Source organism: Notolabrus celidotus, chromosome 14 (assembly GCF_009762535.1).
Source record: "Notolabrus celidotus isolate fNotCel1 chromosome 14, fNotCel1.pri, whole genome shotgun sequence".
In the NCBI taxonomy this organism is placed as follows: Eukaryota; Metazoa; Chordata; class Actinopteri; order Labriformes; family Labridae; genus Notolabrus; species Notolabrus celidotus.
The window spans coordinates 20,804,531-20,825,785 of NC_048285.1; the positions used below are offsets into that span (position 1 = coordinate 20,804,531).

At 40.2% G+C, this 21,255-nt stretch overlaps 1 protein-coding gene across 6 annotated transcripts in view; it reads right to left on the reverse strand.

The window, feature by feature from the left end:
- Positions 1 to 21,255, reverse strand: part of LOC117825906 (muscleblind-like protein 1) — a 95,317-nt gene that overhangs the window by 20,370 nt on the left and 53,692 nt on the right. For all 6 annotated transcript variants that reach the window (XM_034701889.1, XM_034701891.1, XM_034701886.1 and 3 more), the window contains exon 3: positions 4,485 to 4,655. In XM_034701889.1, the coding sequence (XP_034557780.1) occupies positions 4,485 to 4,655 (171 nt within the window). The remainder of the gene's footprint in view (positions 1 to 4,484; positions 4,656 to 21,255) is intronic.

The window sequence follows — 21,255 nt, forward strand, 5'->3', positions numbered from 1 at the left end:
AGCCCAAACGTTTGCTTACACTCTTCTATAGCAATGTGTTGCAAAACAAGGGTTATTGCACTTGTTTGTACATTAAGTTAGCAAACTAAGCTAACATGAGCCAATTAAAAGAAGGGGTATTGCCAGGATGCTGTCATTTTTTTAAGACATACATATGGCATATTCTTTTCAATGTTATATTTTTGCAATGTTGGATATTCATACTACACATGGGCAAAGATTCAAATCTGTGAACGTATGCCAGTATAACCCCTCGATCCCCAGAGCTCTGTCTGCAGACTGCTTTAAACGTCAGGTTTTACACTTTTTTTTCTCCCTCAGACAATTTATGACATCACAAAGTCATGAAACTCATAATGATCAAATGTCCGACACACAGCTGAACAAGGACATGCCCATAGACATATATACATAGACGCCGCATTGACTGTGCTTTCCTAGGATTCATCATCCACCACCACCAGTGTTTGGACTCTATAGGGGATTTCTTCTACTGCCAAATTCACACATCCTACGCACACAACATTATCCCCATAGAGTCCTTAAGCCAAAGATTTCAGTCAAGTTTCATTATTCATTAGGTTGTATAAATAAAATGTAATCTTCAAAAAAAGTAGCTTGCCAGTTCTAGGTGGGATATTTACACCCTTGTTGCACCTTGCCTGCAAAGTGTAATGCCTAGTGGGGTAGTGGTTAGGCAAACTCCTTTCATTACTTATTTGCCATAAGAGGTAGAGGGAGCACTATGTGTGTGCAGGTCTGACTATGTGTGTAGCTCCCGCTGTGCTCACGCATCCTGCCTTTTGTGCTCAAACAATGCTGTAAAGCAGTTTGAAGTCACCCCCCCAGAATGCTGATATCACGCTGGCGAAGACACGATGGGCCTTATCTGCTAAGATCCGAAGTAACGAGCGCTGAATTGTGTGTGCAAACAAAACAATTGCACGTGTTATTTCTGGTTGCGTTGCTGGTGATCTACTAGCGTTTTTGTGGACTCACAATGTGTAAGCGGCTTAAGACACCTGGGTGGAATAATTAAAAGAGATCTTTTGAATTCATGCAAAATGACAATGTCAGAGGTTTCAGAGTGAAAATATAAAAGTGTAAATGAATGTAATGTGGCCACTTTAGACTACAGCTCTAACCAAACCAGGGCCTGGTAATGAGTTCATCAAGTGTTTGATTTCTAATTCATTTAACCCTTTGATTGTTACATTCAACCTCTTTGAATCGATCTAGATTCTTATTTTTTGTACATCGTGCGGTGGCAATAAAATCATTCTACTCCCTTCTATTCCTCAGATAGTTGGAGTGCTACATCAGCCCCACCGAGAACAGTCTTTGTTATTTTGCCGGCACTTTTAAACACAAGCCTTCCTCCAACCCAAACATGGAAATACATCTAATTACAGAAGCAAGACAGCTCTTGGAAAGCCCTTCCCTTGTGGCTCTCATGGTTTTATTTCACTTATTTTTGTACTCTGACTACATCAAACAAGCATACAAAGTTTCCTCTGGTGGATTTTTTGTATGACTGAGTGAGTGATACAGAGTGATAATTGTACTGTTGCCTATCCGCTGACGTTGACTCTGTAATAAAAAGCATCATGAGCACCATCACTCACAGCGTGCTGTAATGGACCCTAATTACTCCACCCTCCGCACGGGTCCATGCGTGAAATGAGAGCACTCTCCTACACACATGGATGGGAGGAGAGCAGGTAGAGACCAAAAAAGAGGGAGCGCTGCAGATAAAAAAAGTGTTAAAGCTTCTGAGTATGAGGGCAGGAAACTCAGCTACACACAAGGGAGGGATGGAGGAAGAAAGTCTGATTTTTTAGAGAGGCTGCTACCTGGTTTTACTCTTTGTTCTCTTTGCACACACTTCTCTCAAACTGAAACAGGTCTAAAGCCATCTTTCCTCACTATACTGTCGTCCTATCTCCTTCACTTTACCTACCTGTCTTTACTCTGCCCATTTATCTCCTCCTGCCTCACTCAGCGTTCCCTTTCTTCCTCTGCTGTGTCCTTCTCTGTCAGCCTATCTTTCTCCTCCTCCTCCTATCCCCTCTCTCTCTCTTCCTCCACATGACATAAACAGAAAAAGGAAAGCTTTGCAGTCCCAGGGAGATCTATTGCTTCTTTCAGACCCTTTCATGGTTGTCTCTGTTCCTCTCAATGGGCCCCTCGACTCAGCCCCTCGTCCCATAGATAAGGATGATAACCCAACGGCTAAGTGTGCACGTGTGTGTGTGTGTGTGTGTGTGTGTGTGTGTGTGTGTGTGTGTGTGTGTGTGTGTGTGTGTGTGTGTGTGTGTGTGTGTGTGTGTGTCCAAGCATGCAGGAGCTGAAGCTTTTTTGAATAGTCAGAGAGAAATTCACTCCAGTGCTCTTAAAACATGAAGAGACTGAGGAGAAGACAGAGGATGACTTGGAGCCTGACTGACGGGTCTCATTGACTCTGGGAGGTCTCACAAAACGGGAAGGGATTCATTTAAAGTGACTGAATGGAGCTCCCAGTATCACTTTGAAGATCTGCAGAGCATGCAGCACAGTCACAGAGAGATTCCTGGTGTCGTTTACCTCATGTGTGTGTGTGTGTTCATGCATGGATTTGTGTGTGCATGATAATAATATAACACTGCATTGATTGCTGTATAAAAACACCCACAATGATGATGTCTAACACCCAGGTCTCACTATTCTAAAATGTCTGAAACACAGCTTAAAGCTCCTGTAAGGAACTTTCAGTTTGTGTTGATTTTGGCACCCCCTGTGTACAAAGGTGTACCTCTTATCTTCATGATATACTTTTTTTCTCTGCTTACTGTATATCATAAATACGTTTGCATTGTATATGTTGTTCAAACAATTGTCTCTAAAATGTAGTATGGGTGGTCGAGCCTTCAGTTATTAGGCACCTCTCCTTTGGAATCATCCACCAGTCCGGGAGGCAGATACCCTCTCTACTTTTAAGAGTAGGCTCAATATTTTTCTTTTTGATAAAGCTTATAGTTCAACTCATAGTCAGGCTTAAACTAGCTCTTGGTTATACTGCTATAGGCTTAGACTGCTAGGGGAACTGACACACTGGGATCCTTACTTTAAGTCTCCTTGTCCCATTAAAGTTACTAACCACAGACCTTTCTGGAGTCCCTGAGCTCCCTTGTCTCATAGGTTCCTCTGAATTGCTGCCATAGACGGCCTGCTGCTGTTGACATGCCAGACTCAAGCGGCTACAACAACTACTATTCGTCTTGCCACTATCATCTCTCTCTCTCTCTTTTTTTTCCCCCCTCTCCTCTATCTTTCTTTGCAACCCCAACTCAGTTGAGGCAGATGGCTGTCTCACATGAGTCTGGTTCTGCTCGAGGTTTCTGCCTGTTAAATGATTGCTGCTGTGACTTGCTAAATGCTGCAAAGTGCTCTACAGTTCTCAAGGTGAAGCGCTAAAGAAATAAAGATTGATTGATTGATTGATTGATTGATTGATTGATTGATTGATTGATTGATTGATTGATTGATGTCCTTTTTATGTCAGAGAAATCCTGATAGAAATATTTTAGAGCTCTTTTGCAATTTTGTCAACAAACGTATAAATCTGTTTATCAACTTTGTGACTTCTTCATGATAAGTAAGGGGCAGCCATAGATGGACTTTAACAACCTCAAAATCTCAAAACCAGATCTTTTATCTTCTCCTGCTTCTCTTCAGCCAAATGCAACAGTTCCTCAGTTCCATCCTGTTCATACTTAAAGTGAAGTGACCTTAAACACATAAAATTCAATGAATGAATGCCTAGCATAACATATTTTCAGCAAGGTTCCAGAGTTCAAGACTTCAGTGATCATTTTGCTTTTAATGAGAATTCTTTGATTGAAATTGCGATGTTTTCCATTCTGCCAATAAACAAACAATAACAAAAAAACCTCTTGCACATAGAATCATGGATGACTTACATATATTTTATGTTACTTATGATCTATTTAGTATTTTCATTTGGAACACTGGGCTTTTTTGCAGTTTTGGGAAAGTAGGCATGGTCAAAAATTCAAGTCATGTGATTTCCAATGGCATTCCTTGTATGTTTTTTTTCTGAGCATCATAATCACCCTGATTTCTCTCAACTCAAGCCATTTGGATCAGAAAGTAATGAAAAGTCGAGAGTCAAGAGTTGTATCAGGTCTTAATAATTGTCATGCCATTCTCTGATCCAGAACAGACCTCTCTGGAACAAAGCAGCTTCAGGAAACCGTCTTAAAAAACAGCTCTTTAAATATGCACTAAGTTAAACTTGCTGCGATAACTAAACCAAGAGATTGTGGTCATTTAGATTTGAAAAAGTTGTCTGCACATTAAAGTCTTTAAGTGTTTTACCAATGGGACTCTGCCCACGGAACGTGCACATTTTGTACTCCATGTGTGTAGGAAACAAGTGTTGTTTGTGTGAACTTGTGTGCATGTAGTCATAAGTGCCCTCTTACCACTGGCTGCAGCTGTGTACCGGGCATCATGGCGTTTGCTAGCTGCATCTGCTGGGCCAGCATGGCCATGTTTTTCTGCTGGATGAGATTGTTCCTGCCATTGATCTCCAGCTGAGTCTTTAGGTGGGGAGGAGGATGCAGGTACTTACAGTTCTCCCTGGAGCAGCGGCCCTGGGAGGAGGAATAGGAGTAGGAGGAAGAGGAGGAAGTAGGAGGAGGCAAGTAGGGATAAGGAGGATGGAGAGATGGAAAGAGGCAAATTAGATGAGCGTTTCTGTCAACTGTTGCCTAATGTAAAGAAGTAATGAGCCTTGACTCGGGTTGCTGCCCTCTCATTAAGCGGGCGCTGACCTAACATCCCTGACATCTGGGCCTACTACTGGGTATATCGTGAGGAAGACTGATCAGATCAGATGTTTTCTCTCTCAGTGCTACCTTCCTCTTTTTTTCTGAAGGTCCCATCAAGAGACAAATCAGCTTTGAGAGCTGAGATAAAGAGGATTAGCATGTCTATCTGCCTCTGTTAGCAGCGTGTATCACACAGAGCCAAAGAGAAGGAGACAGACAGAATGATGCACCGTCTCAGTAATGACACAGACACTTTTCATTATCCAATCTGGCAATTATCCAATCTGGTAATTACTTTACTTGATTAACCCATTAAAATTTTGGTCTATAAATTTTAGAAAAATCCTCAAAATGCTTGTCTCCTCTGACAAACAGTTGAAACCCTGAGATTATCACTTCCATATCACAAGAAAAAATGAAAAGCAGAAAATCTCCCCAAATCTGAAGCTTAATAATGTTTGACATTCTTGCTAAAAACACGCTTTAAAGATGGAAAACTGATTAAAACAGCCTTAGACTGATTTTCCTGTTGATCAAATAACATTTCAACTGACAAACAATTTTAGCTTCAACTTTTTCTTCAGACAAATTGTGTCTAAATGGATTCAGTTTTTGATGTATAACACATTTCATAGAGGAAAGAACTGAATGCACTTTACTGAAGAATATGGAAAAGAGACTTGAGCTAAAAGAGGGGAAATCAGTTGTATGGAAAAAATATGTTAAAATATACAATGCGATACCATACGACATAGAATGATAGGATACGATAGGACACGATACGCTATGTTGAAATACCATACAATACCATATGGTAGGATACCATAAGATCCAAATCGCTACGATGCTATTTGGTACATTACAGTACAAAAACACAGGGAACGATAAGACACAAGTCAGTATGGTAAAGTACAATACGATACCACATGTCAAGTTGCTCAAACATTACCTCTAGTGTTCCACAGGGGTCAATCTTGGGACCCAAGTTGTTGATTTTAAACATAAAGTATATATGCAGAGTGTCTGATTTTCTGAAATTCATTGTCTTTGCAAACAATACACATATCTTTTATTTTCTGGGGATGACCTGCAGTGGCGTCTACAGGCGTTCAAACTGAAATGTTGTTTCAACATAAATACGCTTACGTTGAACTGTAGCAAAAAACAAAGTCATGTTACTTGGAAATCTTAACATAAACAGAGATTTCATTGAGTATATGAAAAGTGAGTTCTGGGTGTGTTAAAGGTGATATATTACTAGGGATGGGTACTGAATTCTGTACTTTTATAGGTACCGACCGAATTCCGTCGGTACTACAGAGTACTGATTCACGTAAAATCAAATGGTACCATGTTTCGGTACCAGAGCGCATCCCTGTGACTGTGAGGGAGTGGAAGAGGAGGCGATTTTCCATACTCTCGCCCTGAATAAAAGTTTGAGACTGATGGGGTGGACGTCTCTGCTCTCTGCTCTCTGCATCTGCGCGGGAGTGTGCCAAACGGAGCCTGCAGCTGACGGGCTGGCGGACCCTCTCGCTCCAACTACCTGCCCTGTTTATAACCGTTCCTGTGTGCGTGAATGCCCAACAAGTAAGTTGTGTGTCCTGTTATTATAAAGAGATGGAGAACTGACTTTTCCCCGTCCGCAGGCATTCACATGTGTTCATTGATAAATTCCAGAAAGAGCAATTAGACACCACATGTGTCAGCTAATATATCTAATCACCTATATAATCCTGTTTCTGTTCATTGCATGTTAAATTAAACAAATTTAAGATTTGATTTCTTTTTAAATTAACATTTATTACCACATAAACACACACAAAAGTACCGAGAATTGTTACCATTGAGTACCGGTACTGATTCCCAGGTACCGGGTATCAGTACCGTATTGGTTCAAATGTGAAAGGTACCCATCCCTACATATTATGCTCTTTTTCATCAAAATATATTGGTCTAAGAGGTCCCCAAAACATGTCTTTGAAGTTTATGCTCAAAAAAAACCCTTTGAAATCAGATTTTGTCATGCCTGAAAACCCCTCTTTTTCAGCCCTGCTCAGAACAGGCTGTTTTCTGTGTCTGTGCCTTTAAATGAGTATGAGCTCTCTGACCACGCCCCCTCAGGAAGTGGATGTGGCCTCGGCTCTCCAGCACGTTGATCTAATGTTTACATGTTGGCTGTATATACGCGGCTGCTCACAGACCTGCGTTACCTCAACCCTCTGAATCTGATCCAGAGTCGGATCCTGATGGAGAGGCGCCTGCAGCAGGACCTTCCTGAACGATTGGTCACAGATTTAGTGTTTCTTGTTGTTTTATTTGTCAGTATGTCGATGTGTGTCTTGGTACACAGCTACGAACATGTAGCTATGTGGCTATGTTAACCAGCGCTAGCACTTTTCCATGAAAAATAAAAATCATCAACTAGATCTTCAAATCTGCAGACGTGGGGAGTAAAACCAATCTTTGTGTTTATTAAGACAGCCTACAACTAGCATGCCTCCCTCCTAAGCTCCTTGTTAGCACACATGTGTGCAGGAAATGAAAAACTGAGGAGAAGTTGAGTTGTATTTTATACAGTCTATGGGCTGAACAAGCTCTGAGCTCTGGCTTCCGTTACAGACAGGATGTCGTTATGACGTAACAAAAACACTGAAAACTGAAATGGCTCGTTTCATTTATAAAAAGGTGGAGAAATCAGAACAGGGGCAGAATGGATTTTTTTCATTTTCGGGGGGTTTGTAGACATGACAGGGACACATATTTCAGGTAGAGAACCATTAAAAAGTCAATTTTGCATGATATGTCACCTTTAATGGACTACAAGCATCTATGCTCAAGGGTAGGGAGAAGCATTGGAATACTGAGATATATCTTCAATCAAAAAATAATTACACATTCTACACTGTGCTCTCACAGTATAATATCTGTCCTGTTGTGTTTAGAGGAACACTTATAAAAGCAACTTACATTATATATGCACATTTTTAAAAAGACTGAGGATAATTCATAATGCTGAATACAAAGAGCATTCTAATTTTTTGTATTTAAAGCCAAGTTATGTTATAGATGAGGTAGTAAATAATGTATTACCTGACAACATTCAAAAGATGTTCACTGGCAGAGAGGCGCACTATAACTAAGAGGGAATCTTAATTAAAAACAACCAACTAAAGCAAGTTTGAAGGGTAACCCTGTGGAATGGCCTTGATTTGGTAATAAAAATGTGCAATTAATACATTGAAATGTACTCATAAGCAATCATTAATGGAGAAATATAAAATGGAGGAGTACTTTTTGTTGTTTTTGATATTTATGTTATAGTTAGGAGTTTAGATACATTTGATTTTAATGAAATGATTTGATATTGTAAGGAACAGGCAGAACCAGATAAGGTTTTTGCTTGTTCTGCGCCTTCTCAAACACAACAATGGTGTTTTCTTCATTTCAACTGCATGATGCTTTGTCCATGGAGCTAAACTTAAGTTTTTATGATTACATTTTTAGATTTGTTCAACACAAATAAAAATCAAATCAAATACGGTTCGATAAGACACCAAATGAAACCTCACAATAGTACCAAAGAACATATTAAAAAACATGAAAAAGAACAACAATAAACCATCAAGCACATCCTAATCATAACACCATGAAACAGAATAACAGGGAAGAGAAAACCACTTTATTGTTTTACTTGCTACCTCATCTTTTGCTCCATGAAGAGGAATTGTTCTGGAAATCAAAATTAGCAAAGCCCTCTGCTCTCCTCCATCTTCGAAGCTGATGCTTGATGTCTGACGGTACCCAGTGAATCACTATTGATCTCCTCCCAATTGAGACAAATTACCTATGTGTCAATGCTTTACATCATTTCAGACAAAACTAAACAGGCGGGGGAACTGATGCAAAATCGAATGTGATTGGAAACTTTTGTGACAACAAACACATCATGACTCTGTATCTATATTCTTCTAGTGTCCACAGCCGGTGTGTGCACTGTGTTTCTGGGTGCCGCTCCATGCTGTGGGTGATTATATTCATCCAGCAGCCAGCAGCCCAAGGGGAGAAGGAGGGAATGCAATTTACACTCTCATAATGCCTGCCCCGCTGAACACTCCCCCTGGATGGATGTAATATTTTAGATATCTCTTCCTCTTTCTTTACGACCCCTTTTTCTATATTCTTTTCCTTCCGCCTCAATCCCCCATACATCCCAAGCCGTGATCTGCGTATGTGAACATGTATGCGGAACACAAATACTTCTCTCACTTTCTTCTTATCTCGCCTCTATCTTCCTTTCATCAAAATCCATCCTCTCTCCATCTCTTCTCATCCCTCCTTTATATAAATCTATTTCCACAGGATGGGGAGACCAACCCTGCGGCAACTCCACACTACCACCTCCCATGGGGAATTAGAGGTTGGCTGTCATGCTGGTGCTTATCTCAGTGCGATTACCTGCTGCCCACTGCGGCCCACTACGGCCCACTACGACACCTGCTTTCACAACCTAACACATACACTCTCCCACTCTTCCTTTTTTCCTCCCACCTCCCTTCCTTCCTCTCCTTACATCTCGCTGTATCTCTCGATCTCAACATCCTTGTGTAGCCAGATCTGCCTGGATACTGCAAGGAAAGGTACTCTGCATTGGAGAGCAGCAGAATGTCAAGGGTTCTTCCAGCATTTTCATTGGTTGAGAGCTGAGAGCGGTAGTAGTCTCAGCCGGCTGACCGGCCTCGAGGCACACATTAACAATGCTCCCAGTCTGGCTCTTCCCTGTGTGGCTGCGACTATTGATCAGTGCTAATTGGCTAATGTCTTTTGATTTTCAAGGCACATTCCCGCCGGGTGACTAGACTCTGGTATGTCAACTCCAGCCGTGTCTCTGTGTGTGTCTGGGTTGTGTGTGTGCGTGTGATTAACTGTGACAGTGCAGAGCTTTTGGTTACAACAAATACCCCAATCATCCTTTGGGGGCAGTCTCTGTATTGGTTTGCAATGATCTACATTAAGGTGTTTTTTCCATTAGTTTTTGAATCAAGTGTTGGTCATATGAACATAGTGAGTGGGATTTGTTGAGTGTCAGACATTGAAGAGAACATTACCAACTCTCCAGCTCTCTTTAGCCATTTGAATCCTGTTTACCATCTTTTAGCTCTGTTTTGATTCTTTAACTAGTTAATCTATGTATTGGTGAACTCCAATAATCCACTGTGATATTCCAACATGGCAATAAATAGGAGGCAGATAAAGTTAGCTTCTTCCGTGTAACAGGGTTTACAGCTTCTTCCAGCGCCCCCCTGTGGCCAGTAATCGGTTATTTCAGGTTTAAAAATTTTTTTAGCGCTTTCCGACTTTTTTTAATATGTCAAGCTATTCGGGGAAAGGATCAGCTGTAATATTTATACCGTGAAATGACATTTCTGAAATACAGTGTGCTTTGGAACAATACTCCTCCAACCCTTTGATAAATCCCTCGACCTTCTCTTGTGAAACTATGATTAGCATCAAACTGAAGAATACTCTGCGGTAAATGAATAAATGTTTGGCAGCTGAGTCAGCGGACAGAATATTATTACCTTGAAATCTACTTTCAGCAAAGCTGGAGGGAAAGTAAAGAAGACTAGAAGGAAAACAAACACGACATTATGATGGATGAAAAAGCTTTGTTTGGGAATGTTTTCTTTCTGATGGATTTCAGCCCCTCGTCTTATTAGGGGCAAAGTCAGTGGCTTTAATGATTATGAGGTTGCTCAGTATGCTTCAGTTGTTCAATAATATAATGAAGAATGTTGCTCTGGATTCACTTTTAATACAGTGTAATCTGATCTAGATAACTGTCTGATATTTATCATGGTTAATGTTTTTGAAAGATGAACTGTTGAGTATTTCTTGTGACATGTACTCTGCTGTGAAATCAGATTAACAATCCAGACTCTTCCAAAGTTGGTGCACACTTTTGAAAATCCTAATCGAGACTCATAAAGTTCTTTGTAGACTCAAACTGAGAATTTTTTAAATTTTATTTCTGCACCGCAAAACTAAGAAACTAAAGGGTGTTGCATGTTCTCATTTTCCTCTCCCTCTCTCTTTCATTCATGGTTTGCGAATGCATATGCACAATCCAGTTTGATGTGTCAAATGTTGATTAAAATCAAAATTTGATGCTTTGCAAATCATTTAAAGACAATGTTTAATTGAAAATAGTGCAAAGACCACATATAAAACTGAAAAAATGTAGATTTTTTTGTGAAAAGGGGACGCTTATTTTAAATTTTAAGCCAGTAATTTTTATGAGTAGATCTTGTTTGGGTTTGGATTTTCCTTTTGTTTTAACTGTCTTTGTTTCCCGTTTCATTTTGTAGATTCCCTTGTTTCATGCTTTGATTCATCCCTGTGTTTATTCTGTGGTATAAGGTGTCCTATTACTTCCTTGTGTTTAGTGATCCATGTCTTGTGTTGTATTCATGTTGTATTTTCTTGTGCTTCTCAGTCTAGTCCTGTGTTTCCAGTTTAGTTCTACATCCTGCCCTTGTGTGTTTCCCTCCTTTTTTGATTGCACTCATTAGAGTCACCTGTGTCCTGTGTTCCACACCTGTGTTGATTACAGAGTTCCTCTGTTTCCCCTGTCCTGGGTTGGATCATTGTACGTCTCTACTGTGTTCCCTGTGTTTTATGATGGACATTTTGAATTTAGTTTCTTAGACATTTCAATACAATTTGTTTGTACCTTCTAGTTATTTTAGACTCAAAACCTTTTACTTTAAATCTGCACTTGGGTCTTCCTTCCTCAATTTCCCCAATGGGACAGGGACAAGTTTAACATTGTGCTACTTCACCTCTTTTTTTGGCAACACTGTAAAACATTTGGAAACTGCGAAGACTAGTTATTGGACTTTTGAAATGAAATATTGAATATTGAACTGTATAGAGATTTATTTCGATTCTCCAAATCTTTAAATTAGATTATGTACCGTACTTGATGAAATGATCAATTCTTTGCAATTCTTTCTGGAATTGTTGAACTATTTCCTCTTGCAGTCTCTCACAGTCATGAACCTCTTCCCATCTTGCCTCTGGAGTGCCCTTTTTTTATACCCAGTTATGTTACCAACCTGTGGCAAATTGATGTAATGAGTAGGGAGATCTTCCTCTGGGTGATTTTTCAGCATTACACTTTTCAGTGTTTTTTTTTTGTCTCTGTGCCAGCTGTTTAGAAACAGGAAGCTGGTATCAAATTTTAAATGACCATATATTTTTCATAGAACTATAAAATATTTCAAGAATTCTTCTGATAATATTGAAACAGTGTAGATTTGATAAAGTATTTAGACATTAAACGGACATGTTCTGTTGTGGAAGTTTTTCCCGTTACTGGTGAATAATGAAATAGAGACTTCTGCCGGCCGACAAGGTTTTATTTTCTTTGCAAAGTCCAAAATTTGAGAACTCTCAAGTAAAAAATTAGACTTTAAAATACTAGTCTATGTTTTTTCAAGACTTTTCAAACTGTCTTCACATACAGAACTTTTGTCAATCACCCTGAATTTAAATTATGATCTACAGGTGCCACTCTGCTGTCAGACTACCTCAACCTAACATATATGACAATACACAACATAAATATACTTTCAAAATAAAGAAGACATGCTGTAATAAAGTGACTATCAACAGACAACAACTGCAAATGTTTTTCAAAATATTGTTTTCTGAGAAATATTTGAGTTTTTCTAAATACTGGACATACAAAAGACGTTAACACTGAGCTAACCTTGTGAAACAGTGGTTATGCTTGTAATAAGAAATGCAACGTATCTGACCAACCTAACCTACAAACTTTACATAGATTACCTACATTATTAAACTTTTTTAAAATGTCCACTTCTTCCTAGAAGTCAACATTGATCATTCATTTTGCTTACAAGTTCAATCCCAAATCCTAGATGACCGTCTCATGCTAATTTGACCAGTTAATCACCCTTGGAAAACATTAAGAAATGAAGCTTGCAAGTTGGGCCATCGACCAAGCTGCCATATTTGATGACTTAGGTGTAGAACAGGCTGGAACACATTAAAGTATAATCATTAGAGTGAAGGTTAAATCCTTATCATTTTGCCTGTAGCAATGAGGATTTACCTCTGTGCATTTTATCAGCTGAATCCAAAAAGGTCAGCACCTTGACGCAGACCCAGCTCTCCGCTTTCACCAACAGCCACATGATCTGTTTTCATTTACAAATCAGTCCCTCCACACCCGTCACTCCTTGCAACGCTAAAGTCCTGGCTTCTCCCCTGCCTCTTTTCTCTGCTGTTGTCTCTGCTGTCTAAACAGTGTCAGTACAGGTTAATGGTGAGCCTGTCTGATCCAAAGCAGTGTTCCCTCTGGCTACACTGCACGACTACAAGACATTGAGTTGACTCTGTTCCGCCTTCACCTGTCTGCAGGTCCTCCGCTGAGACGCTATATATGCTAACGGACTATAAACATCTGGCTCTCACGCACTTTGCTGATTGCCCTACCTTTCATTATCGTCTAGACTAGTCCATTCCCCAGCATGGCTTTGCACCAATAACATTATGGTCTTTCTCCATCAAGAAGTTAAAACAAAACACAACATCTTCAAACATGTCTTGGCGGGTTTGTTCTAACAGCCTTTACAGTTATGTCATCACCAAATATAGATTCTGAAACTTCAACCAATTTGCTTTAACCAGGTTTTTCAGTGGCAAAGCACAGTTTCTCTTGCCTATAATTGGGGAGCAAATGAAAGAAAGTGAACCAGCTGTCACAGTCGCACTCTTTAAGTGTATGCGTGTGCATGTGTGCGCTGGGGAAATGGAGCATTCTGCACTTATAAATCACCTTGGCCTCATTACACCAGATATCTTTGAGCCATATTTCTGCTCCCAGACACACACTTGCATGCACATACATACATTGCAGACATTGATAAACCTGCTTTTACATCTTTTTAAGGTGAAAAAATAAACCAGTTCGTAAGGCAACATGATACTAATGATTATTTATCAATGCTGCAGAAGAAAATCCCAGCTGCCTGCATATACATGCCAGTACGCACATACAGAAACACACATGCATGCTGTAACCTTGGATGACTTCAATAACCACTGCAGCATTTTCACAGCAGTTTCAGGTGTCACACGTGTGGATGTTCCTGACCTCGCCAACAACACAGTTTTAATCAGCAACACATAATGCTCCATGACAAGGTTACATCAACAAGGCCGTCTACAAAAACAACAGCAGGTCAGAACACGCCGCTCACCGTATTTCACAGTTTTCCTTACAAATACTTTTTTTTATATAAAAGGTTGGTTTTTATGTAAAAGGGGGCATGAGTTGTAGTTTTCCTCAGTTGAACTGAACATTTTTCAAGCTTGACTCATTGTTATGTTTTTATTTTTGGGGTCTGTTCTGAACACACTCATTAACCTTGCTGTAAGGAATTTCATGGCACCTGTTTTGAACGCACTGTGAGCGCCCTTGTTCTCACACACCAGAACACACACAAATTGATCAACTAGCAGGGAAATTTAATCAAGTTACATTTTGTGTTAATCAGATCTTTTCTTCGGTAGAAATACAAAACTAAGCCAAAACCGCAAACTTTAAAACTGACTTCAAATAATGACGTCACTAGAAACCCAACTATAAACAAATTCATTCAAAGTCACCTAAATGCTTATTGATTTTAAAGATTTGAGTCCCTTTTAGATGTTTGTGAAAGCTATAAATAGTGTTAGCATGTTTCAAGTGATCACAAGGATTAAAAATACGAATAGACTGTATAAAACATGGACGTAGTCTCTGTCATGTCACCCAAAGGTTGCTGAGAATGCATTTTGAAGCCCAACAATGGTGGTTGATATACTGTATGAGAAATGCTGACTCAACCTATCTTTTAGTCAACCGAGACACAGGTAGAGCTGAGGTGGGCTTAAAGCCTCCTGGCACAGAGAAAACAAACCCATGTGTCAAGTAACTCAGCTGCGGCTGTGGCTCAGTGGGTAGAGTCGGTCGTCTATCAATTTGAGGGTTGGCGGTTTGATTACAGCTCCTGCAGTCACATGCAGGATAATCCTTGGGCAAGACACTGAACCCCAAATTGCTCCGGCTATTGTTCAGTGGTGTGTGACTGTGTATGAATGCGATTAGCCAATACTGATGGTTTCTTACTATAGCAGCCGCTACCATCAGTGAGTGAATGTGGTGTAAGTGAGTGAATGTTACAAGAAATGTAAAAGCGCTTTGAGTGGTCAGAAAGACTAGAAAACCCCTGTATAAGAACACGTTCATTTACCTTTTTACAATAGCTGTGCATCAAATTATGCAAATGAATGTATAACTTTGTAAAGTGAGTGTACCAGACGTTGCTCGCCTCTATGCTGCCAGGAGAATGAATGATGGAGAGACATGATTACTGGAGCAAAGTAGCACAAAAGTAAGACGAGTTAACCAACGGCTGAGGCAGAGTTCTGATGCTTTTTAAGAACAAAGCAATGACGCAGAGAACAAACAGCCAAGACAAACGCATGAAACAAACGTTACTGAAAAATAGATAGAAGGTATGCCCCATCACCAGACCCATCCTCTAGGCTATTTTCATCATTATAGTGCTTAAATACCAAGACTTCTCCTTTTACACACGTAATCATATTCTATTTCGTGTAAATGTGACCATTTAATCTTGAAACACATTGGAAGCATCATTTCAGGTGTTAAAAACATCAACCTCCTTTGGATTAATCAATATTCCCGTTTCCTTATTATTTTTAACATTGCTTATGTATAAAATATGAATTGGTCCTTAAAAAGTCCTTTTCTAAAAGTTAGTCATGAGAGGGGAGGGGTAGTACCAAGGATACCAAAACTGTGTTTTCAACCAGGTTGTAAACATGTTTATTTCCTGTGTAAAGCTAAGTATTTTAACCTGATGGGGTCTTTGGCTTCTGCAGCCAGCATCAAGTGCACCCTCGAAGAAGAGCAGTATTCTTTTTCACTTCTGCATTTCTCATCCCTAGAGGTTGCCACTTGGAAATAAAAAACGAGATAATGATAACTAGAAACAGAGCATGGTTTGGGTAAAGAGATCATTGCATTCTTCAGTGTTATCAAACACTTCATACTTATCTGGCCGAACAGCTACCCAGAAGAACAGAACTTTTATCTATTTCCTGAAAACATCATTAAAGCGACTTCTTCACACAAATCTAAAATAAAGGTCTTCCTTTTGTTCTGTAATTTCTTTTTTTCCATTGCATCTTTCTAATACTTGGGCTCAAACTCTGACAGAAAGCATATATAATTTCCAAACCGTACCATTTTAAGGTTTTACTTTTAGTTTTCTTGATGATGTACAAGGTAGCAGCTGTGTGTCACTGCTGGAGCCATGTCATTTATTTTGTCCCTATTTTCTCCTTGTATGCCTAATTTCAAGCTGTTGAAATGAGCAGTTACAATAATATCACTGTGTGCTAAACGTGAAACGCCAAAGTGCAAGTCTTCAACCATCTCTGCCAAATTGAGGGTCAAATAACACAGGCCGCATCTTTATGAAGTCACTGACTTACTACTGTGTGTGCGTGTGTGTGTTTGTGTGTGTGCAGTTTGCTCCAGGACTACGATCAAAAGCTCAAACTCTCAGTACTATTGGTTGCCTGTGGTAGTTTGGCGGCTCTCTGAAGGATGTGTCTGTGGAATCCCAGAGAATAAAACCAGTGGCAGAATTCATCTCACGGACGAGCAACAGAGACAAAAACAAGAACAGAAGAAGAAGAACGCAGCGAGTCAGAGGAAGGCACAAAAACAGAAAGAGAAAGACAGAGAGGGAGAAAGAGAGAGAGAGACAGGTGTGAGGTGCTTTTTTTCTTATTAATATTAATCAAAGCAGTCTCTTTTTGGAGATTTCAAGAGAGTCTGCTGACAGATATCTCCATCCTCAGAGGGTTGAGTGGCGCTGCATTTCTGCATGTTCACTCCTGTAATCAGCCATTGATTCTAAATGATCTTTTAATCTGCCAATCCAGAATGCCTTAGTCCAATTTAACCACACATAATCCAACAGCCTCTGATCTTTTCCGCATTCAGTCTTTCTGCCCATGCTGTGTCTGACTGCTGCTGAAACCGTGAACACCGTGACCAGTGTGACAACTGTAAGAGCTGAAGACTGCACAGCCACCGTCCCAAACCAATGTGCATTATTAATTACGTCCCACTGGCACCGCCTCTCCCTCCTGCTCCCAAAAGACGAGCATCAATCAAGAAAGCATCGTGTGGATGAGGGTTGTGATGAGAATACACAAGCACACACAAATACATAGAGGTATACGCAAAAGGGGCATGTGCTTTATTGACCAAAGGTTCCTCTTGGCAAGCTAACATCAGGCAAATTATGACATCAGACACAGCACAAAGAACGGCCTGTCTTAGGACTGAGAAAGCTGCCAGACTGCCCAACACACACACATTAAGAGAGCAAATTTACTAAGCAATACATTCCAGCTGCAAACCCCTGGCTCACTCTGCAACGTATTAGGAAGTAAACCTGAGGACAAACATGTTTTTTCTCTGAATTAAAAGACAAAAACATCCTGTGTTCTTTGTCTTCTCCCTCTGTGTTTCCCTGTGTGCCACTGCTAATGCTATGTCTATATAAGTCTCATTATCTCTTTCCAATCATTTATCAAATCTGGAGCGCCCCTGGTGCGTTAGTATAATAGCCTGGATCAGTTAATGGCCTTGAAACCTCATTTAACTGGGCACAGGGATAAGCCTTTGAGACGACGATAAGGGTATATGTGGACGCAATGAGAGACGGAGGTGGCCTCAGTTGGAACTATAACTGGAGAAGCACAACTTAAGCGTTCACATAAAAACACTGCTATTTCAGAGACGTCACAAATGATGCAGAGTATGCCCAAAGCTTTTAGCTGTAGTGCTCAATTAGCTAAAACACCAATTACAGCCCCCAAAAGAACTACTCAGTCTGAGGGTGCGTTAGCATGTTTTTCGCCGGGTGCAGATACAAAATCGTTATCACAGAAAGCTAATGATGGGAGAAAATCATTAGCGGTCATGGCTACTGACAGCACTCTGCCACTGTCATGCAGAGGGTACTAGTTTGTTACAGTCCAGTTGAGACATCTGGCTCAAGTGGTCCATGTTAAAGTATAATGTGAGAATCTGATTCATTCATTCAATTGTTTCCCAGTGGAAATACAGGTGCTATTTGTGACATGAAATTTCCAAATGGTTTAATTATGGTTACGAGGCTGCATACTTGTCACACTTGAATAAATCCCATAGCTTATTCTTCTTATTCTAGCCCAGGACAATGTGGCTAGAAAATATGAATTATTTTACTTGATTCATTCATTTAGGGCCTGTGACAAGTGACAGCTTTTTTTGCACTGGCAGCACCCACAACCTCAATTTCAGAAGACTTCATACCAGCACTTTATGATGCAAGGTTACAAAGGTTATCTCACAGTACTTGCCCTTTCCTCTATGGTGACTGTTAGGTCTGCTTTAAATTGCCCTGTAGGTTTCATAATTGCTTTTTCTTAAGGATGTTTTACAGGAAAAATGTAAAAACCATGGAAAGGAATCCTGTCCAGGCAGTAATAGCAGCTATCCCCATGAAAATGTTCACTCAAAAAGCAAATCTGATTAGTTTCCCCTCCGCCATTGTCTTTAAAAAAGTTGAAATCCAAATTAGGGAGAACTGATAATAATGAGTGCTGCAGTGTTCCAATAGTAGTGAGTTGAACGACAAGGACACTTAGGGCTGAACTGCATAAGTACAACAGATGGAAATTAGCCTTATAGCTCATTGTGGCATATTTACATGTATGCTACGCTGAAATGTTCATTAATATGCACTGTCCATTTAGATAAGTAAATAAGATAAATAAAAACTGCTTTTGTATAAGAAATAGGCACTACCTGCTCACAAACAGCTGTAAGTGGACACAGGCCCTTATTGTACCAGCTCTACTCCTAACCAGACTTTCAGCTAAAGAGGGATCTAACCATGCCTGCTGACCAGTGATCCAGTGATCTGGATTATTTGTCTGTCTGTTGACAGGCAAGTTAGCTAAAAGTGAAAAATCTCAGAAAAAGTATTCAAAAGTATCTACAATACTTGTAAATTAGTAAGAATATGAGGCAACGGGCAAACAGGGAAGAGTGTGTATAGAGCAACTACACCATGTTTCACGTAATCAAAATATTGCTGTGAATTCTACACAGAAAATCTTTAGAAATCACAGCACTCTGCTCTGTTCTCTGACAAGTTATACATGATATTATACAGATGTCCTACTTCTGTGGACATTTGCATTCTCACCTACAGTTTCTCTGGTTATAAGTTCTGGGTCAGGCTTCATGTGTGAAAGGAATGTCAGAACCAATTTACCTAAAGTCTTGCAGTCCATATTGGAACAATGCATGAATGATCAAAATTTTGGGTTTCCCATTAAACTGAACTGAGTGATAACATTGTAAAGTCTTCTTTTGAGGAAAGAGAATATTATTGATGGAATTTCTTCCTAAGATGACGTTTCTTTCAAACTTCCCCTGTCATAACCATAAATGTCACAACACTATGAATTATGTGTTATACCCTTGGGTTAAATCTGGCTAGTGTCAGATTATCAAAAACTATAAAAGACAGTGTCTAGGATTTTATTATTCCACAGTTGAACAGTACTTGTGAACATAATGGACTGTATAAAACACAGTTATAGTCTCAGTAACATCATCCATTGGTTTCTGAAGAGGCATTATGAAGCCCAAACATGGTGGTCACAATATTGGAAATGCTGGCTTGAAATTCCAGCTAATATACAAACTGGGGGAAAAAAATGGAGTTGAGGTCATGGTCCTGCCACCTGGAAAGACCTACAACCACCTCGGGTGTCAGTCATATCACTCCCAAGCCACGCCCCTAATTATGCCAACCTATGCACAACTCTCCAAAATTAGAAAAAATATGAAAAATGTACACACTGTGCAGTTGCAGTCTGAAATAAAGAAATGAGGTATGATATGGCTGTAAACATCTTAAATTCTGCTTTAAATTGGACCATTTGGAGGGGGCTTCACAGGGGATACCTTGGCTTTTGGAGCCAGCCTCAAGTGGACACTAAAGGAACTTCAGTCTTTTGCACACATCCAACTTGGCTTCTTTTTCCACACCTGAGGTTGCTGTTTTGTGAATATATAGGAAAGGAGCCTGTATATGATGTGAACATGAGCCTGTACATCATGTGATCACTACCCCTCTTGGGGTTGGATTAATCAGTTCTATGTTTCTGTTACTGCCTGCTTTGACTGTGAACTCCCCTGTGGTCACAAAAGTCAGCATTACCATTTGGGAAATAAGGTTGGTGGCGCGTAAAGGGATTAAATATAATGTCAAAGTCACCAAATCAGCAGCCGAGCGTCCATTTCATCTTTGCTCGCTGTGCTCTTTTCTATGACCCGGCTGCAGTCATGTAGCCTGGTCTTGTAAAATCAGCTTGAAAGGGAGGATTAAAATAGTTCCAGTGAAAGCGTCGGTACAGTGTCGCTCTTGCTCTTTCTCCTGAGGTGTGAAAAGGGTGGCAAGTGTTGTCCTGACTCCTGTGGGGGACGTCATTGTAGAACTGTGCAAGGCGAAGTCTCTAATTAGCTTTGTTCTCATTAGGTCTACAACACTATCTCCCCTCGGACAGACAAACACACACATTCACAAGTGATCATGCACACACACCCAGACACACACATTTGGAGTTATGGCAGAGGCAGAGGCAGAGGCCACCCCACAGCCCCTGAGATGTGGCCCTTCTTCTCCATTTCTCTTTCAATTAACCCTCTTCTTCCATCCTCCATCAGTTCATCTTTCTCCTATGCCTTCATCTCTTGCTCTCTCTCAGCTGAAACATTCTCCTTTTACAAACTCTAAAGTTTTGTCTATTTCAGTTCTATCTCCCATTCACTGTGCCAGAGGAGAGCAGACCCATTAAAACAGCCTTAATGGAAGACTGGCGAACAGGCACACAGAATTCAACAGCTTTTAGCCCTAATTATTTTCTGCACATCTTTGTTACGCTCGTTCTGCTGATATATGGGCTTCTCTGGCTTCTGGGAGGAGACCTTTACTTGTTTTCATATCTCCATCTTCCTCTGTTTTCAACGTCTCCCTACAATGCCCCACAACTGATGCCATTAAGTGTTCATCAAGTACTGGGTGAGGGTATTTATAAGAGCTGTTTTCTACTTCTATTTGAAGCCGGAAACAGGAGACAAAAAAAAAAAAAAAGAGAAAAGGAGAAGATGAAGATGTTTCAGTGAATGAACAAAAGCGGGCACAGACTGGCAGCTGCCTTTGGTTTGTTCTGTGATCTTCAGCAGCTA